The sequence below is a fragment of the Lupinus angustifolius genome, chromosome LG13 (genome assembly GCF_001865875.1).
Source record: "Lupinus angustifolius cultivar Tanjil chromosome LG13, LupAngTanjil_v1.0, whole genome shotgun sequence".
In the NCBI taxonomy this organism is placed as follows: domain Eukaryota; kingdom Viridiplantae; phylum Streptophyta; class Magnoliopsida; order Fabales; family Fabaceae; genus Lupinus; species Lupinus angustifolius.
Window position 1 is genome coordinate 3,558,701 of NC_032021.1, and position 17,647 is coordinate 3,576,347.

The following is a 17,647-nucleotide window of genomic DNA, read 5'->3' on the forward strand; positions in this document are numbered from 1 at the left end:
CAAGTGAAAAGGTAATGGGTGCTCACTTTGCTTGTAGGGATTAAAGCCAACACGCCACGCCAGCAATCCCTATGCTCTGGCCTTCACGTGATAATTCCTGTGCATGTCCACTTGCATTTCTATTTCATGTTAAATATAAATAACTTGAATAACTTTCACCTTAATTTTCAACAAAATTTGTTAGTTTTTAGATTACATTTTAATTGATCGTTGATCATATATTAACACCTATTCCACCCCGGGTAAACTGGACGAAAATCCACCTAAAAACATTTTATCCTAACCGGCTAAGTCCGGACAAGACCAGTGTTGGTGTCATTAATGCACCTCATAGAGCATTATTAATGAACCTCTCACTCGTCATTAATGTGTCGTTGATATGTTGATATTCCACCTGCAAATCTCACTTGTCCCTGATAGGCTGATAGTATATGTCTACTGCACTCCTATGGTATTTGATGAATTACAATCAACCAATGTTGAGACGTCACGTCCACATCTCAAACTCTATACATAGAAATTCTATACATAAAGTATCATTAATATCATATTCTATTATTTACTACTCGCATTTATTGACCTATTCTCATATGATCGTTTTCATATTTACTTTCAATCACTCTCATTAAGTCTCATATCGATTTGATCGTTGAATAACCTTTTCAGTACCTCCATCGGCAGGTTCAAACTCTATTTCGACCAATATCTCAAAGCAAGCTACTCAATCGGGTTCTCATTTCCGGCCATATCTAATCAACACTAAAGAACAACACCATAATTACATACATAATTTATTAGTATAACATGTGTCATATAATATTAACCCTCATTTCAACTATTGCTCACACCCCATCGATCCACACCATGTTGCAAATCCATCCAAACCAAACCTGAGATGTTGTTGGTATTCAACACTCATGCTAGGGTTGTACATGATTATGATAAAACTAAGCACTGAAACAATCCAAACCAACTCAAATTGGGTAGATTTGTTTATTTATTTATTTTGAGAACCGATGATAATTAGTTAGGTTCCAATGGTTCGAAGCAAAACAACACGAAAATATATTTATATTGAGTTGCTTTACTCACTATAGTAAGAAATGGCAAAAAAAAAAAAAACTGACTCATAGGTACCCGGAGATATACCCATAACGAATACCCATAATAATAACTTATGGGCGGGAGTGAATTTTATGATACCCGCCCCACGGATATCCGCAAATTTATATATTTAGTTTTGAGTTAAATTTTTATTATTATCTTAAGAATATATATATATATACTTTATTATTAATTTCATAATAAATTACACATGTTTGACTCTTATCATAAATTTATTATATAAATATCATATATTCCTGTAACATTTATTTTTATATAAAAAATACTAAGCTTTAATCTCTTGCATTTATTGAATTAAAAAATGCGTGATGCCAAAAATTGTCCATGGAGTCAAAACACTAGGTTATAAATAATAATAGATTCACTTGCTCCAAAAATAAATTTAAAATTTTCATTTTATATTTGAGTCATTAATTTTAGAGAAATTTAATAGTTTAAATTAGTGAATAAATCTAAACTATTATATTTTTCTAGAATTATTAACTAAAATATAAAATAAGTTTTTTAAATTTATCCACGTGATAAGTGAATTTTTGTTCTTATAAATTATACATATTTGTTAGTTTTTCATTTGTATTATTTTATCAAATAATCTAATTTTTGTTATTTTGTAATATCATTTTATTCATTTCATAATCATTATATTTTTTACTAAAAACATTTAAAGACGTCATTTTCTATTATTTATAAAATCTAATATAATATACTAATTTATACTAATGGCAATGCAAATTTTAATAAATTTTAATAGAAATTATTTATTAATAATAATATAAAGTGTTAATACTTAAATATTTAATAAATATGTTCCCCAATGATTTTATGTGCACTTTCTTGACCTCTAGGTCACCTTTACTTTCTTTTTCTTTCTGCGCTGTCTACTCTGTTTGTGCAATGAATGCAGCTATGCACCATCATTAGGCCTTATTCACACTGCCAAAAATGTATTGGTAAGATTTTATTTTTATGTAATGATAATATTTGATTATAATTAACTATCTTAAATATAGGCAACATTAATAAAATGATATATTGACTATATAAAATTTTATACTATAATTTTTTTTAATGTTTTTATAACATATTTTTATATACTTATATAATGTTACCTTCCTCTTATTTAATATTTATTTATTGACAAATTTAAGAAATTTTCAATAGTGTCCATAGAATTAAATGATGAGGGATTCACTTAAGAGTAAAAATTTTAAATTTACTACTCATTCTAACCATCAATATTTTAGGGAAATCCAATAACTTTAATTAGTAAGTAAATTTAAATAATTAAATGTATATATAATTAATAGTTAGGATGAAGAGTAAGTTTAAAAAATTAAATTATAGTAAAAAAATTAGTATATATTTTTGAAAAAGTAAGAAAATTAAAAATATCTTCTAATACGACTCTAATGGAGATCATGTCTTTTATAGATGTCCTCATTCAATTATAATACTCTATTAAAAAATTATAAAAATATAAACTAATATTCAGTATACTTATTAAATTTTGATTATTAAGAAAATACAATGACTTGATTTTTTTTTTGTTGGTAAGAGTCACCTAAAATTAATGTTAGAAAACTTTTAAAACTATGAACTTAGTTAAGTCTGTAATAGATAGCACTGATACTCACCATCTCTCTCTTTCTCTCTTTCTCTCGCTGCTCCTCTTCTCTGATTTCCAACCTTCATTTTCTGCATTCTAAGAAAGGTGATGATCTCGAACTTCTCCTATTCCTCTGTTTTCTTCTCCTTCCTCTCAACTTTCAACAGTAGCAAATGGAGGATCTGCACATTGATCTTCTCTCCTTTTTTGATAAATCTTTTAGGTTCCCAGCTTTATGTTCAAGTAAAAACTCTCATCAACTAAGTCTTTTTTTACATGTTCTCCACTTTTGGTACTTCTTCAATGTTGTAGTTATTATTAATATTATCGTTGAATGGGGACAAGGGTGAATTACAGTTCTTTCACTATTCATGCTTGTGGTTATTACAAGAAGTTATTTTTATGGGATACATGATAATTACGTACCATTTACTTGATCTAAAAGATTGTTTATTTTGCTATCTCAGTGATTATTTGTTAACAAGTTCATAGTCTTTTCGGCTTTTTCTGCTTTTGCATTTTTTTTACCTTTTCTCTTCCTCTAGTATTATTTTTTCTGTAGTGGGGACCTGTACATCTTCTTTTGTAGTTTTGTAATGATTTTGTTGCTTTATATTCTCCTTTTCTCTCATGAAGAGTAGTCAGCATTACCTATTTACCAAAATTTTGATCCACTTGTTGCAGAAGTAAACAAGGAAAAAGGGAAGGAAAATAGGAGTTTGTAACTATATGCTTTTGTTCCATTCAGATTTCTATCTCATTCAGGTAAGTGAGTTCAAGTATGTTAATTCTACTTTTCTGTTTTGCCATTATATGTTCTTTTTCTAATTTCTGAAGCTTTTTGTTTTTTGGCCAAAAAGATTTTTTCCCCTTCTTAAATCATGATCTTTCTCTTTTCTCCTTCTTCTTGTCCTTTTTTTAAATAAAAATTCTGGGTTTCTTTTAGTTTCAAGAGAGAGAAGCTCTTCAGATTCTGCTACAAGGAACTTGAATTCAAAATATCTACGGTGTGTTGCAGCGTGGATATATATATATATTTGATCTATATTGAGATCGGTGTTTTGTGAAAAGAAAAGGAATAAATTTTAGGTCTGAAGTTGTTTGAAAACGAATATAGGAGAAGGTCTCTTGTGTTTTGCATTTTTGTTCTTGTTTGGTTCTGTTTTTAATGCTTAGTTTCTGGATTAAATCATTAAACTATTTCCAATTCTCATTTTGATGTGGTCAAAGTTTGAACAGATTTGGCAGATTATTATATTCCTAGTTCACATGTAACTGTTAGAATTTATTTTATTCAAGTGGCATGTTTTGCTAAGCTTTTTATGATTTTATATTTACATGTTGCACTGGCTAGTTTCTTCTGAGTCCATAACTATTAAACTCACCCATCTAATCTTTATGTGTTCAGTAGGCCTAATCATCCATTAAAATAAGCCTCCAGCAGATTTTGCATTTGACTAAAGAGGAAATACCCCATTTTTCTACTGTGAGGTGTAAAGTGGCTTATACCTTAACCTGGGGATATATTTTGCAACCTCAGCAACTAATGTGAGATCTATAGTGAAATTTACAGAACTTATTACCGTATATTTTCATCGGATGTCTGCATTCCGGAGTTAAGTAAATGGGGAGTTGTGTTTCAACAAGCAGTAGGAGTACTTGTAGTAGCAGAAGCAATGGAGAAAAGGTCTCTCCATCTTGCTTAGATGTTGGATGCTGTGGGCAAAAGAGAGCAGCAAGGAGAACATTCTCTGATCATGTTATTTCTCTAGACCATTTACCATCCATACCCAGCCGAATCTTCACTAATGGAAAGAGCCAGTCTTCTTGCATATTCACGCAGCAGGGCCGCAAGGGTATTAATCAGGATGCAATGGTTGTATGGGAAGTGAGTATGTTTATCTTTTATGTGGTTATATGCATGATTCATAGAGAATAATCAGAGGCTTGAATAGTTTAAGACATTAGCATCCTAATTTGGATCTGTATTTGTGCAGGATTTCATGTCTGAAGATACGATCTTTTGTGGTGTCTTTGATGGCCACGGTCCATATGGTCATCTCGTTGCGCGCAAAGTAAGGGATGCTTTGCCATTAAAACTGCTTTCGTTTGTGAAGTCGTCCGAATCAAAGCAAAATGGAAATAGATCACGTAAAGCTTGGTTCGAAGGGAATATAAAACCTGATACTGAAGATTCTGAGCAGGATTGCTCTACCGAGGATAAACTGACTTCTACATGGAGAGAAGCTTTCTTGAAGGCATACAAGGCTATGGATAAAGAACTCAAGTCTCATCCTAATTTGGACTGCTTCTGTAGTGGGAGCACAGGTGTAACTTTAGTGAAGCAGGTAGTAGAAAGAGCAGCATCTATTCTCTTTTTTCCCATTCTTTTTCAGTTTTCTTAATTTCTTCTCTTACCAGGGTTCAAATCTGTTCATGGGCAATATCGGGGATTCTCGAGCAATCATGGGATCTAGGGACAGCAATGACTCCATGGTGGCAATTCAGTTGACAATTGATTTGAAGCCTGATTTGCCAAGTGTGTCTATGCATCATCATTTCCTGTGTCTGTTAAAATACATGCTTTTTCGTAGATTAACTTCAATTTGGTTGTGAATTATTACAGGAGAAGCAGAAAGAATTAAACGCTGCAAGGGTCGAGTATTTGCTTTGCAAGATGAGCCAGAAGTTCATAGAGTATGGTTGCCTTTTGATGATGCACCGGGTTTAGCAATGGCTAGAGCATTTGGAGATTTTTGCTTGAAGGAGTATGGTGTGATTTCTATACCTGAATTTTCTCACCGGCTGCTTACTGACAAAGATCAATTCATTGTTCTTGCCTCTGATGGGGTAAAAAAATTCAATCTCATTATTCTTATCTGTTCTTTTTCCAATCTGATTGGCTACTATGGTGTTGTGACTGCATGAAGAAATCATCATATCAGATCAAGCAGTGATAATGAAATAAGAAATTCTTATCAAAGGAGGCAAATGTTTGGATTAGTAAAACAAATAATGAGATAACATTAACTATTAACTAAACATTTGAACTCAATTGCAGATATAAAATTTTGACAGCGGTATCTTTGAATATGATGAACTCTAATGAATATGATGAAACAAATAAGGAGCCAAAAGTGTGGTAAGAGTAGTCTTAGGAGCTTCTTTAAAAGAAAAGTTGGAAAGTAGACTAAAATTATCTTATTCCCTTTATTATACTGCTGTTGATGTTCATCGTCATTTAGTACTGTAATCTTAGCCCTGAAAACTTACATTTCCTTTAATGCGTAACAAATTATCTTGGTGTTTTGTTCAGGTTTGGGATGTTTTAAGCAATGAAGAGGTGGTCGAGATAGTATCTTCAGCGCCATCACGGTCATCAGCAGCGAGGATTGTGGTAAATTCTGCTGCTCGAGAGTGGAACCTCAAATATCCTACTTCAAAGATGGATGACTGTGCTGTTGTGTGCCTATTTTTGGATGGGAAAATGGACTCAGAATCTGATTATGATGAACAAGGCTTTTCTTCTGCAACAATCCAAAGCAACCATTCAGGAGGTAATCCAATTGAGTCAGATGATGGACAAAAATCCGAGCCATCTTTGCAAAGGAACTTCACCGTGAGATCCGCAGATGAAAATGAGACTAATGTAGCATCTGTTGAGGTTGAAGACGCGACATCAACGGCCGAGGATCAAAACTGGTTAGGTTTGGAAGGGGTCACCCGCGTAAACTCGCTAGTCCAACTTCCTCGGTTTTCCGAGGCCAAAAACTCTTGAATTTAAATGTTGGTTTAATGATGGGTAATGTTTGTTGTAATACTTGGCACAACACAGTTAATTCATGAAAAGAAAATTTTCTGGAACTGGTATGATTTTGAATTTTTGATGCTCTTTGTTTAGCTAATTATTTTTATAAAACTAAGCTTAATTAATTCCAAGGTTACAAAACCTTATGGATTTTTCAGCATGATGCAAGGAGCTATATGCAGGTAACTTACATCTATGAAATTTGATGTTGCCAGCTATTGCTAGGAATTTTCTTGTTATTTATTGTTAGTTGATAATTATTGAGGCAACCTTAGAGATGTATGATTGAGATTCTAGTTGATGCAGTGAATTATGAGCAATGATGATATAGGCCAAAAATATATAGAGTTTCGGTTGAAGTTGGAAAAGGAATCTAATAATGTACAAGTATCGTTAGTTACATTTAATTTTATTATAAATGTGCACGCTTATACAGGGATTTGAAGAAGTAGATTGCAAGTTACATCAATTGCAAGTTGCAACAGTGAAAGGTGACATTTTGAGAGCCACTTTTCCTCCTTGAACTACAGTTCAGCAGAATTCAGATTCTGTCACTATTTATATGAGTGATACTTTAACACATTGTTATGAATTATCCAAGGAGGTGTTTGAATTACTTTTGCTGGTGAAAAATGAACCAAATATAAATTATTTTAATTATCATATGTGGTACAAAGTGTATCATTTTATTCATCGTTAATCTTGGTGGTGTAACAAATTATAACTCATAATTACTACTCAAATATCAAAGAATTTAGTATCCTCTGTAACACTTTAACAAAGAGATTAAAATATATTTCATAGCTCTATCTTTTTATTTTTATCCATAATTAAATTTTGAAATGGATGGATTTATATAAATAATTGGATGTGATTTTTGGTTTATTTTTTTTCCTGAAAAGAAGTGCAAGAGATAATATGATTTGGGACATTAATTTTTTGGTATTACCAAGAGTATTGTTTACTTTTTTGGGTAAGGAATTAATCTTTCAAGGTTCATGTATGTACATTCCAATAAGTGTCGCTCTCAGGAATCAAACTCTTAACCATGAAGATCGAGTAAAAACTTATGTTGATTTTGGGACAATAGATTATTATCCTCAACTTCCTATACAGTACATTTGTGCTGTGTGCTTAAAAGTAACAGCTGGAAAACCAATAAGGGTCCACAAAGTTGGTGGACTACTGATTTTCATAAGATGTAAAAATTCAATTATCTTCTATATATGAAAATGATTTATAGGTTGAGAATGGTGCTGGAGCCTTGAAATTGTAATTCCTAGTTTTCTTCACATGATGGTGCGCAAATATACCCTGTAAATGCTATATTTATTGGCCACCACAACATTGGTGACTATATTCTACAAATGGCAGGTAATAACTGAACACGTTCTCACTTATTAACTGCCTTGCAATTCACTATGCTTCAAAATGAGCAACTACCAAGTAAATAAACACTTTACTGACTGCCAAAGTTCACTCCACCCAAGATCTTGTCCATTAATAAAGAGATAAACACTTAATTTTACTTATATTTTCAATGACAAAAATATAATTGTGTTGTATATAGAAAAATAAAAATGTCTTAACATATTATTGTTTCCCATATTTTTGTAGTACTTACTTCTTCATCGATGGAGATGATGTAAACCAAGGGGGCAACCTATAATTTGTGGAGGACAATCTTACAATTAGGAGAACCACTTGGAGTTCATATTCTTGGAAGGAAATTATGAAAGTTTTTAGTTTATTTATTTATTTGCTTAAGTTTAATAAATGAGAATTTATTCTCATGGGTAGTCTTAGGATTTAATTTTGTCTTAGGAGTTATTTCATTTAAATGTTCAAGTGTTTATTTCAATTATTCCTATAATATGAGTTGAGAAATTAAGTGAAGATAATGTGGAGATAAAGATATGAAACCTAGCATGCTTGATTTATGAGAATTAATCTCATATTCTTGCTTAGAGATAATGTGAAGATTAAGTTGTTTAATCATCACAATTCAGTCAACCACAACTCAAATTGAGCATTGGAGATCAAACAAAAACGTGGAGACCAAGTCAAGCAAACAATTTCAACTCAACCAACCTAATTTGATGCACAATTAGGATTTTATCTACATGATTAATTAGGAATTTTATTTTATTAGAAGATAATTAGGATTCTATCTTAGTCTTATCTTTATTCAGCAAGGCAGATTGCCTATTTATATTTTATTTGATCATAATAAAAGTTGAGTTTGTTTTTGAGAAAAATTGGATTGAATTCCTAAAGTTGAGCCAAAGTTCCTTAATTTGAATTTATCAAGACCCTTATTCTTCTGGCGTTGTAAGACTCATCACCCTCTCGGTGTGGCGTCTAAATTCTTATGAAGGGTCCTTCCTTGTGTTGTATATCATTGACTATCAAGCTCTTGAGCTTGTGGCGTCTCCATCTTCATCTTTTCCATCTTTCCCCACAAATTCCTAAAATTGTCCTAAAAATCTCTATCAATACCAACACCGAATGTTGATTTACAAAGCTCTTAATTTCAAGCTAAAACGATCCTACAATCAAAGGCATCCCCTAGAGGTTGTCATCAAGTGGTCATTAGAGCTAGTTTTAGCTTGAAACCCAAGTCATGGTTGAGGAGGCCAACCAAAGGGCAAACATCTTCCATTCTAGGTGTTTGGTCCAAGGAAATGTCTGCTTATTAAGTATTGATGGTGGATGTACCAACATGGTTAGTTCAAGGTTAGTTTCAAAACTAAACCTTGCGACTAAACCACATCCCACTCCTTATCAAAGCTCTTAATTTCAAGCTAAAACGATCCTACAATCAAAGGCATCCCCTAGAGGTTATCATCAAGTAGTCATTAAAGCTAGTTTTAGCTTGAAACCCAAGTCATGACTGAGGAGGCCAACCAAAGGGCAAACATCTTCCATTCTAGGTGTTTGGTCCAAGGAAATGTCTGCTTATTAAGTATTGATGGTGGATGTACCAACATGGTTAGTTCAAGGTTAGTTTCAAAACTAAACCTTTCGACTAAACCACATCCCACTCCTTATCAACTACAATGGTTAAGTGAGATTGGGGAGATTATTTTGAACCAGCAAGTGGAGGTTCCCTTTTCAATAGAGAAATACGAAGATATAATTCTTTATGATGTGGTTCACATGGAGACCAGCCATATACGTTTGGGTCGCCCATGGCAAATGGACAAGAGAACCAACCATGACGGATTCTCAAACAAGTACACATTTTTTCACCAATACCGAAAGATGGTGTCATGTTCCTATCTCCTGCACAACTGATTGAGGATCAAAAGTCTTTGAAAAGGAAAATTGAGGAGGAGATAAAGGAAAATTTGTGCAAAATTGAGAGTGAAAAGAAAACTGAGGAGAAAATAGTATTTGGAAAAAAAAGGAAGATTAGTGAAGAGGAGGGAAATTCCCTACAAAAAAAAGTAAGGTTGGGAATGTGTTGGGTCCAAAAAACCCATACCCCCACTCCAAGGTGGAAAATTTTTGTTCACCACTAACAACTCTCTGCCTGGTTTTGTTCAAATTTTTTTGCAAGACATTGGAGTAATCTTCCTCAAAGAAGAATCACTTATCATCCAACGTTATGGGAGGCTGACTTTTACATTGGTCAAGTTGTTCCTATAGATGTGATGAGGACAAGCCATGAAGATACAACTCTTACATTATTTTTTAAAGATGCATATTTTTTACCAACAAAGATCATGGGTGTTTGCCTTATTGCTAGATTATTCATCAAGGGTATAACCAATGATCATGGGGTTGTCTTTGATCCAGGAGGTGATGGTACCTCAAATTTGTAGACAAATTCTTTTCAAGAAGGAGAGTATGATGTAAACCAAGGGGGCAACCTATGATTTATGGAGGACAATCTTAAAATTAGGAGAGCCACTTGGAGGTCATATTCTTGGAAGGAAATTATGAAAGTCTTTATTTTATTTATTTGCCTAAGTTTAATAAATGAGAATTTATTCTCATGGGTAGTCTTAGAATTTAATTTTGTTTTAGGAGTTATTTCATTTAAATGTTCATGTGTTTATTTCAATCATTCATGTAATATGGGTTGGGAAATTAATTGAAGAAGATAATGTGGAGATAAAAATATGAAATCCAACATGCTTGATTTATGAGAATTAATCTCATATTTTTGCTTAGAGATAATGTGAAGATTAAGTTGATTTAATCATCACAATTCTGTCAGCCACAACTCAAATTGAATTTGGTAACCTTTGGCATTGGAGATCAAACAAAAACGTGAAGACCAAGTCAAACAAGCAATTTCAACTCAACCAACCTAATTTGATGCACATAATCAGTTAGGATCTTACCTACATGATAAATTAGGAACTTTATTTTGTTTATTAGAAGATAATTAAGATTCTATCTTAGTCTTATCTTTATTCAGCAAGGCAGATTTCCTATTTATATTTTATTTGACAATAATAAAAGTTAAGTTTAATTCTGAGAAAACCTTGTGTTTATTTTAGTTGAGAGAATTCTCTTAAAAACCTCAATTGTTGGCTGTGGCCACCATTGATGAATTTTTATCAAACTTCCTAGCTTGTGGCGAATAACACTAGCTTATCAAACATTCTTGCTTGTGGCGCTTCCCCATTCTAATCTTTTCCATTTTTTCTCACCAAAACAACCCCAAATTCCCACAGTTCACCAAAAACAAATTACAATTTAAAAAGCTAAAGACTTCAAGCTAAAACGATCCTAATTCTAAGAGAGCCGGTAGAGGTTGTGATCAGGGAGAATCCTTACTACATATAAGTCAATATATAATGCATGAAACACACGCCTAGTTTCAACACAGAAGTAACAAACCAAAACTCATCATCACTAACACAGTAACACCCTCTTCTGAAAATGGCTTACAAAGCCTACTGTCACCTTGTATTTCTTCTCATCTCAAATACTCTCTTTGTCACTGGACGTAGGATTGGCAAGAACTCAAATAATCAAAACAAGAAAGAGCCTCAGTTTTTGTTCAAGCATGAACATGGCAAAGGGTATGTTCCAGGCTTTGAACATGTAGGATCATAATCCATTTACTGGTTCCAATGGAGGAACTGGAACAGGAACAAGAACAGGTGGTAGTTATGTTCCAGGTGGTGATGACACATTTGTCCCAAACCCTGGTTATGAGGTTCCAATTCCCGGTGGTGGTGGTGGTGGAGCTCCACCAGTAGTTCATCCATGAGTTGATTGCACTAGCTAGACTTAGTTTATATGGCTGTTATCTTTTTCATGAAGACTCTCTTTTAATTATGTGGTGTTTAGATATGAGACAAAGATCTGTTGTTCCAAACATGTCCCAGACCAATCCTATTATGTTACGTCAGTTAATTTTTTTTAAATATTCGTAACTTTATCAATTTTGCTTCATTGTAATTGACCAGAGACATGGTTGTGGACAACAGATCCCCATCCCCATATATAAATAAGTGTGATCCATGTACTCGTCTATTATTTGGTAGGGGCAAAATGGATTGTTAAGTCTAACTGTTATTTCCCTCAGGCTTGTTTGAAACTGATTAAAGTGTGATTATAAGGATAAATATATTCATGTTGGATCTTCTTTTGTTTTTTTAGTGATATGTATTTATGCTGTGGAAGATGATCCTTACTCACTATTGTAGGGTGCATCTATACTAATTACTACCTATAAAAAAATATGATGTGATTATCATTATACAATAATTTATACTTTCTTGATTTTAACACTTTTTAATTTATAAAAAAAAAAAAAGTCATATGATCTTAGCTAATCACACCAATACATTAATTACATCTTTCATTTTCAATTCAACATTATAATAAATACATTTATACTATGTATAAAGATAAAACATCATATAAATATTACTATGAAATAATTTTCACTTTCTTGTTTTGCTCTTAACATTTTTTAATTTTTACAAAAAAACATATAATCTTAAGTAATCACTATCAATATATTAACCAACTCTCTTGCCTTAAATTGTACATTATAATAAAAGAAAAAAATTATAATATAAAATATATCCGATATAAAAATTATAATATAAAATATACTCAACACAAGAAAACATTATAATTCTTCAAAATAAATATTAAATATTTAATATCATACCATAAAAATGTGTCTTGAGACACTCCACAAAGTAATAATGTTTTAAAACAAATGTAATACCATTCTCCACTATCATAAGACATTGTACAAATGCATGTTTTATTTTGAGGATTTGAATGTGTTTTAAATTATTTTTCATTTTTAATTATGTTTGTTATTACTTGAGTTTTGTTTATTATTTGTTAGTTTATGTTATAATGAAATTTTAGTTATTTAATTAAGTTTTAAAATTATTTGTACACTTTTGTTGATTGTAAAATATATGTTATTTGATGATGTTTATAACTTATTTGTGATATTTTGGTGTGATAAAGTTTTTTATTAGTTATTTAATTAAGCAAATGTGTGATATTAGTGTTTTTTAACTTAAATAATGTTAATTATTATTATAAAATTTATATTTTTTATGCAGTAACCCATTAATTCAATCACTGGCCAAATAATTCCACTGGATAGAATTTAATAATATTAAATAAGTAGTCAATAATGTATTAAAATATAACAAATGATTAAAATTTTATATAACCAAAATATTATTGGTAATGCATATAATTGAATGAGGATCCTCTATAATATTGAAGAGTCCAATATTAAATAGGATTAAGACATGTAGTAAAAACATTATTTTAACGGTTATGAATATATGTTATTTTTTATTAAAAAATAAATAAGAAATCTTTAAAAAAATCTCATTTTTATATATACTAGTCTCTCCTCCATATAATTTTTTTCCTTAGGATGTGCATGTGCACGTCATGGCTTGAGTGTGCATCCTCCCATGAGAGAGACGAAAGAAATAATGATTGATGATGTCATGGAAAAAATAAAATGTAAAATGTAATGTAGGTAATAATAAAGTGGAATATCATTATTCCTATTTCCTAATAATGTATGGTGGCCAGAGCTGCAAATAATGGCTACGAAGATTCTCCTTTATATTGTTAGCTTGAGCTGCCATCACTATATGGTCTATGATAAGGTGAAGTTTTTTTTTAATATTTTGTAAACATAACCCATCTTATTCTTTGATATTTAAATTAACCACTCACACACAAAAATTTGTTCTTTGAAAATATACACACTTTTTAAATATAACTCACGAGTTTTCATTTGAAATAATAGAAAAATATTTGAGTTACACACACCCTTATAATTAGAGTAAATTACACTGACACCCCCTGAGTTTTAGTGAAATTACACAAACCACCCCTCCCTTTTCTAAACTTACACAAACCTCCCATAGTTTTGTACTTTCGTTACACTAACCACCCATGTATAAGGAATAAGTGTAATCTTTTAAACAAAAAATGTGATAAATGCAATTAAGTTAAACATATATTGTATAGACAAATCTAAATAATATACAAATCAATGTATCTTTATTATTTTTGGTTCCTTACACTACATTATAAGAGTGATTTAAACAATATTTCTTTATAATTGTTGATGCATTTTGTAACAAAAAAATAATAAAGATACATTGATTTGTATATTATTTAGATTTGTCTACACAATATATCATGTTGTGTTTAACTTAATTGCATTTATCACATTTTTTGTTTAAAAAATTACATAAGAGTGATTTAAACAATATTTCTTTATAATTGTTGATGCATTTTGTAACAAAAAAATAATAAAGATACATTGATTTGTATATTATTTAGATTTGTCTACACAATATATCATGTTGTGTTTAACTTAATTGCATTTATCACATTTTTTGTTTAAAAGATTACACTTATTTCTTATACAGGGGTGATCAATGTAACGAAAGCACAAAACTAGGGGATGTTTGTGTAAGTTTAGAAAAGTGAGGGGTGGTTTGTGTAATTTCACTAAAACTTAGGGGGTGTCAGTGTAATTTACTCTTATAATTAATATGCATAATATCATGTTAACTGATAAATTGATCAATAAAAATACTAAGTTGAATATCACAAACATGTCAAATCCAAAAGCACTCGTTTAGCACCAGCTTTTTAAGTTTGAGTTTCATAGAGGTCAGTTTGGTTCAATCAAATGACAAAATTTCAGGATTTCTAGCATGGCAAATTGCTTCAACCCCAATAAAATATTAATCATTAATAAAAAAAGTCTAAAGAATATTATCTATAAAATAAAATAAATTAACATTAAATTTTTTTAATATGCTAAATCATCAAATTTCAATACAATTTTTTATATTTCTGAAATAATATATCTAATTACAATAAATTTATTTTTGATTGCTTAGTTTTTTGTACTACCTAAAGATATCTCTTTACCTCATCGATAAAAAATTACTCCTTATCAATATATGTAATCACCTCTCCTAATCTTATTCTCCGTAATTAAATTCTTACACTTTTTGATATTTCTAGAGATCTAAGATATCTATCTAGGTTTTGATTGGTAATGAATAAGTTGAGTAAATTAAATAATCAGTCTTTATCAATAGAGAATCCAAGTTTCACTGACTATGACAGCTAGAGTCAATATTTTTAGCTACATTTTTTCTTCTGTTTCTTCATTTACCCTTTTCCCGATAATATGATGTGTCATTTATTTATGATTAATTAAAAAATATATTTAAATTAAAAAAATAAAAATAATTATTTTTTGATCAATTATAACTAATGATATATAAAATAAACATATTCTGGGATAGAAGATCTCATCCCATACAACTGATACTTGAAAGTTACAAAATTGACTCTCTTTCCAGTCTTCTTTCCTTTTCATTTCCTACGTATAAAATTTTCATCCCACGTAATAATGATGTGGAAACTCTCCTAATAGTTATCCTCTTACAACATTTTAAATGAATATATATACAAGAACAGATTAATAAACGACAAAATAACATAATATTTTTTAGAAATGAACTTTGAAATTAAATGAAGTGCATATTGATACGTGGTTATTTAATGTTGTACTTACTTATTTTTCATTGAATAAGATTTAATTCAAGTCTTACCTATGATACTTTGAAATAAAATGAAGTGCGTATTCAAGTCTTACTTATTATTCATTGAATAAGATATAATTCAAGTCTTAATCGACAACTAAATATTATTAATCAATTTCAAAGGGTGGAGATCACCTCAATAGTTAATACTTTTATTATTATAGCTTTTTTGTATGAGGTTAATATTTGTATGCAGTCAATATAAAAATTTATATATGGTTGATATATTATTTATCATTTATTTTTTAATAAGTAAAGATGATAAAACATAAATAATGGATGATATAGTGATAATATATATATAAAATTCATACGCTATGAGTTTATACATTTTTTTTCTATTTTTCTATACACAATAGATCACTTCCTTTAATACCATGCTTTAAAAATTCAATCATATGTATAGTTTTATCCACGTGTCTCTCATCCTGTAATTAATCAAATTGTTTTCTCATTATTAGCCATAAATATTCATTAACTAACTAGTTTTGAGTCTAATTTTTCAAGTATGAATGATTAATTTGTTACTTAAATAATAAAGTCTTATATATGAGTTGTATTAATGAGTATCATAAATGTATTATTTAAGGAACACAAATCAAGAAAGTTGACAAAAAAAAAATAAGTTTGATATTTTTCTATATATTAAAACGTCAATTTTGAAGACCAAATTTCTACTCTTTTTTTCCTTCAAAAATCTCATTAATACACTTCTTAACATTCTCATACCTTTTTTCCCTATATAGCAGAGACAAAAGTAATAATAAAACTAAGGTAAAGGGAATAAAATTCTCTAATATTTTTTTTAATAACCACACTATCTTAGTATTATTTGTCCATCAATACATATCTATAAGACTAAAACTGCACAAATCCCCAATGGAAAGGACCAATAAGCTTTTCATTCAAAATATATTTTTAATAAGAGTGAATATAATTTAATCTAAGAATAAGTTTTTTAAACTTACTCTTGATTTTAACCATCAATTTTATTGACATCTAATAGTTTAAATATATTCACTAATTCAAACCATTAATAACTAATATGATGAGTAAATTAAAAAAATTTAGTAAGTGTATCCCTCCTCTTTTAGAGTGGGATCGTGTGATCCTCTTTAATAAAGTTTCCCATGCCTTTTTCTTCAAAATGTATATATTTGTTTGTTTTACGATAGATTTTTAAAAACAACCTGAGTATGAAACTTATTCCAATATTCTTTATGCTATTAAGCTACTTCTAAAAAGTATTTTTGAATTAAATTTAATTTTTGGTCCATACTAAACTCACCTACCTACCACTTAAAAAATACTACTTAATATAATATTCACTAAACTCAACTATATGATGCTTCATTACTCTGTCTGTGAGAATATATGCTAATTTAACAATCAATGGACTTATTATGACAAACCGGATATAAAAGTTGGAAAAATATTATTTATCATTTATTTGTATTAAAAATTATGATAAATAATAAATAATACACTGACAGTAGAAAAAATCTTACAATTTTCCAAGGACACATCCCAAGGCCTACGGATTATGAAGTAATCTAGATTTCATACCTAAAATAACGGGCAGTAATAATACACAGTCTCTTTATTCATCAATCACAAATGCACAAAATAAAATACTAAAAATACTAGTTCTTAAGAAATCCAAATATGCAGTTTCCCAATTGACACACACAAAAAACAACACGTAAAATTAAGCAACATATAGTAGATAACTACACGCGCCTATGCCGGAGCGTGGGAGTGGTAATTTCAGCAATAAAAGAATACTTTACAGAGAGAGTGTTTAAGAGATAGTAGATTACTACTTGGTGATTGTACCTTTACAAATTTGCCTTTGCCTTTGCCTTTGCCTTTGCGTTTTTTCTTGAACAAAGGTTAGGGTTTTTATCAACTTGCATTACATAATTTTCCGTTGTTTATTAAAAGCAATAATTTCCTTTTCTTTCAGCAATGCAATATTATGTGCTTTCTTAAGTTCCATTCTCCCAGTGTTATTAATTT

At 30.2% G+C, this 17,647-nt stretch overlaps 1 protein-coding gene across 2 annotated transcripts; it reads left to right on the plus strand.

Annotated features, from left to right (window-relative positions):
• LOC109325177 (probable protein phosphatase 2C 52) lies at positions 2,732-6,621 on the plus strand. Of its 2 annotated transcripts, XM_019557370.1 has the most exons (7): positions 2,732-2,836; positions 3,416-3,496; positions 4,140-4,619; positions 4,729-5,079; positions 5,153-5,270; positions 5,358-5,581; positions 6,048-6,621. In XM_019557370.1, the coding sequence occupies exons 3-7, from the start codon at positions 4,356-4,358 to the stop codon at positions 6,507-6,509; spliced, it is 1,419 nt and encodes a 472-aa protein (XP_019412915.1). In that variant the 5' UTR covers positions 2,732-2,836; positions 3,416-3,496; positions 4,140-4,355; the 3' UTR covers positions 6,510-6,621. The 2 variants fall into 2 exon arrangements, with proteins under 2 accessions (XP_019412915.1, XP_019412916.1); XM_019557371.1 differs by lacking the exon at positions 2,732-2,836 and having other exon boundaries at positions 3,298-3,496; positions 4,331-4,619.

What these genes read in the sequence shown, in the direction of transcription:
- LOC109325177 (XM_019557370.1), top strand. Translation starts at nt 4,356, where the DNA reads ATGGGGAGTTGTGTTTCAACAAGCAGTAGGAGTACTTGTAGTAGCAGA. An exon ending in ATGCAATGGTTGTATGGGAA is followed by an intron (nt 4,620 to 4,728) that starts GTGAGTATGTTT and finishes GTATTTGTGCAG; the next exon opens with GATTTCATGTCTGAAGATAC. An exon ending in GTGTAACTTTAGTGAAGCAG is followed by an intron (nt 5,080 to 5,152) that starts GTAGTAGAAAGA and finishes TTCTCTTACCAG; the next exon opens with GGTTCAAATCTGTTCATGGG.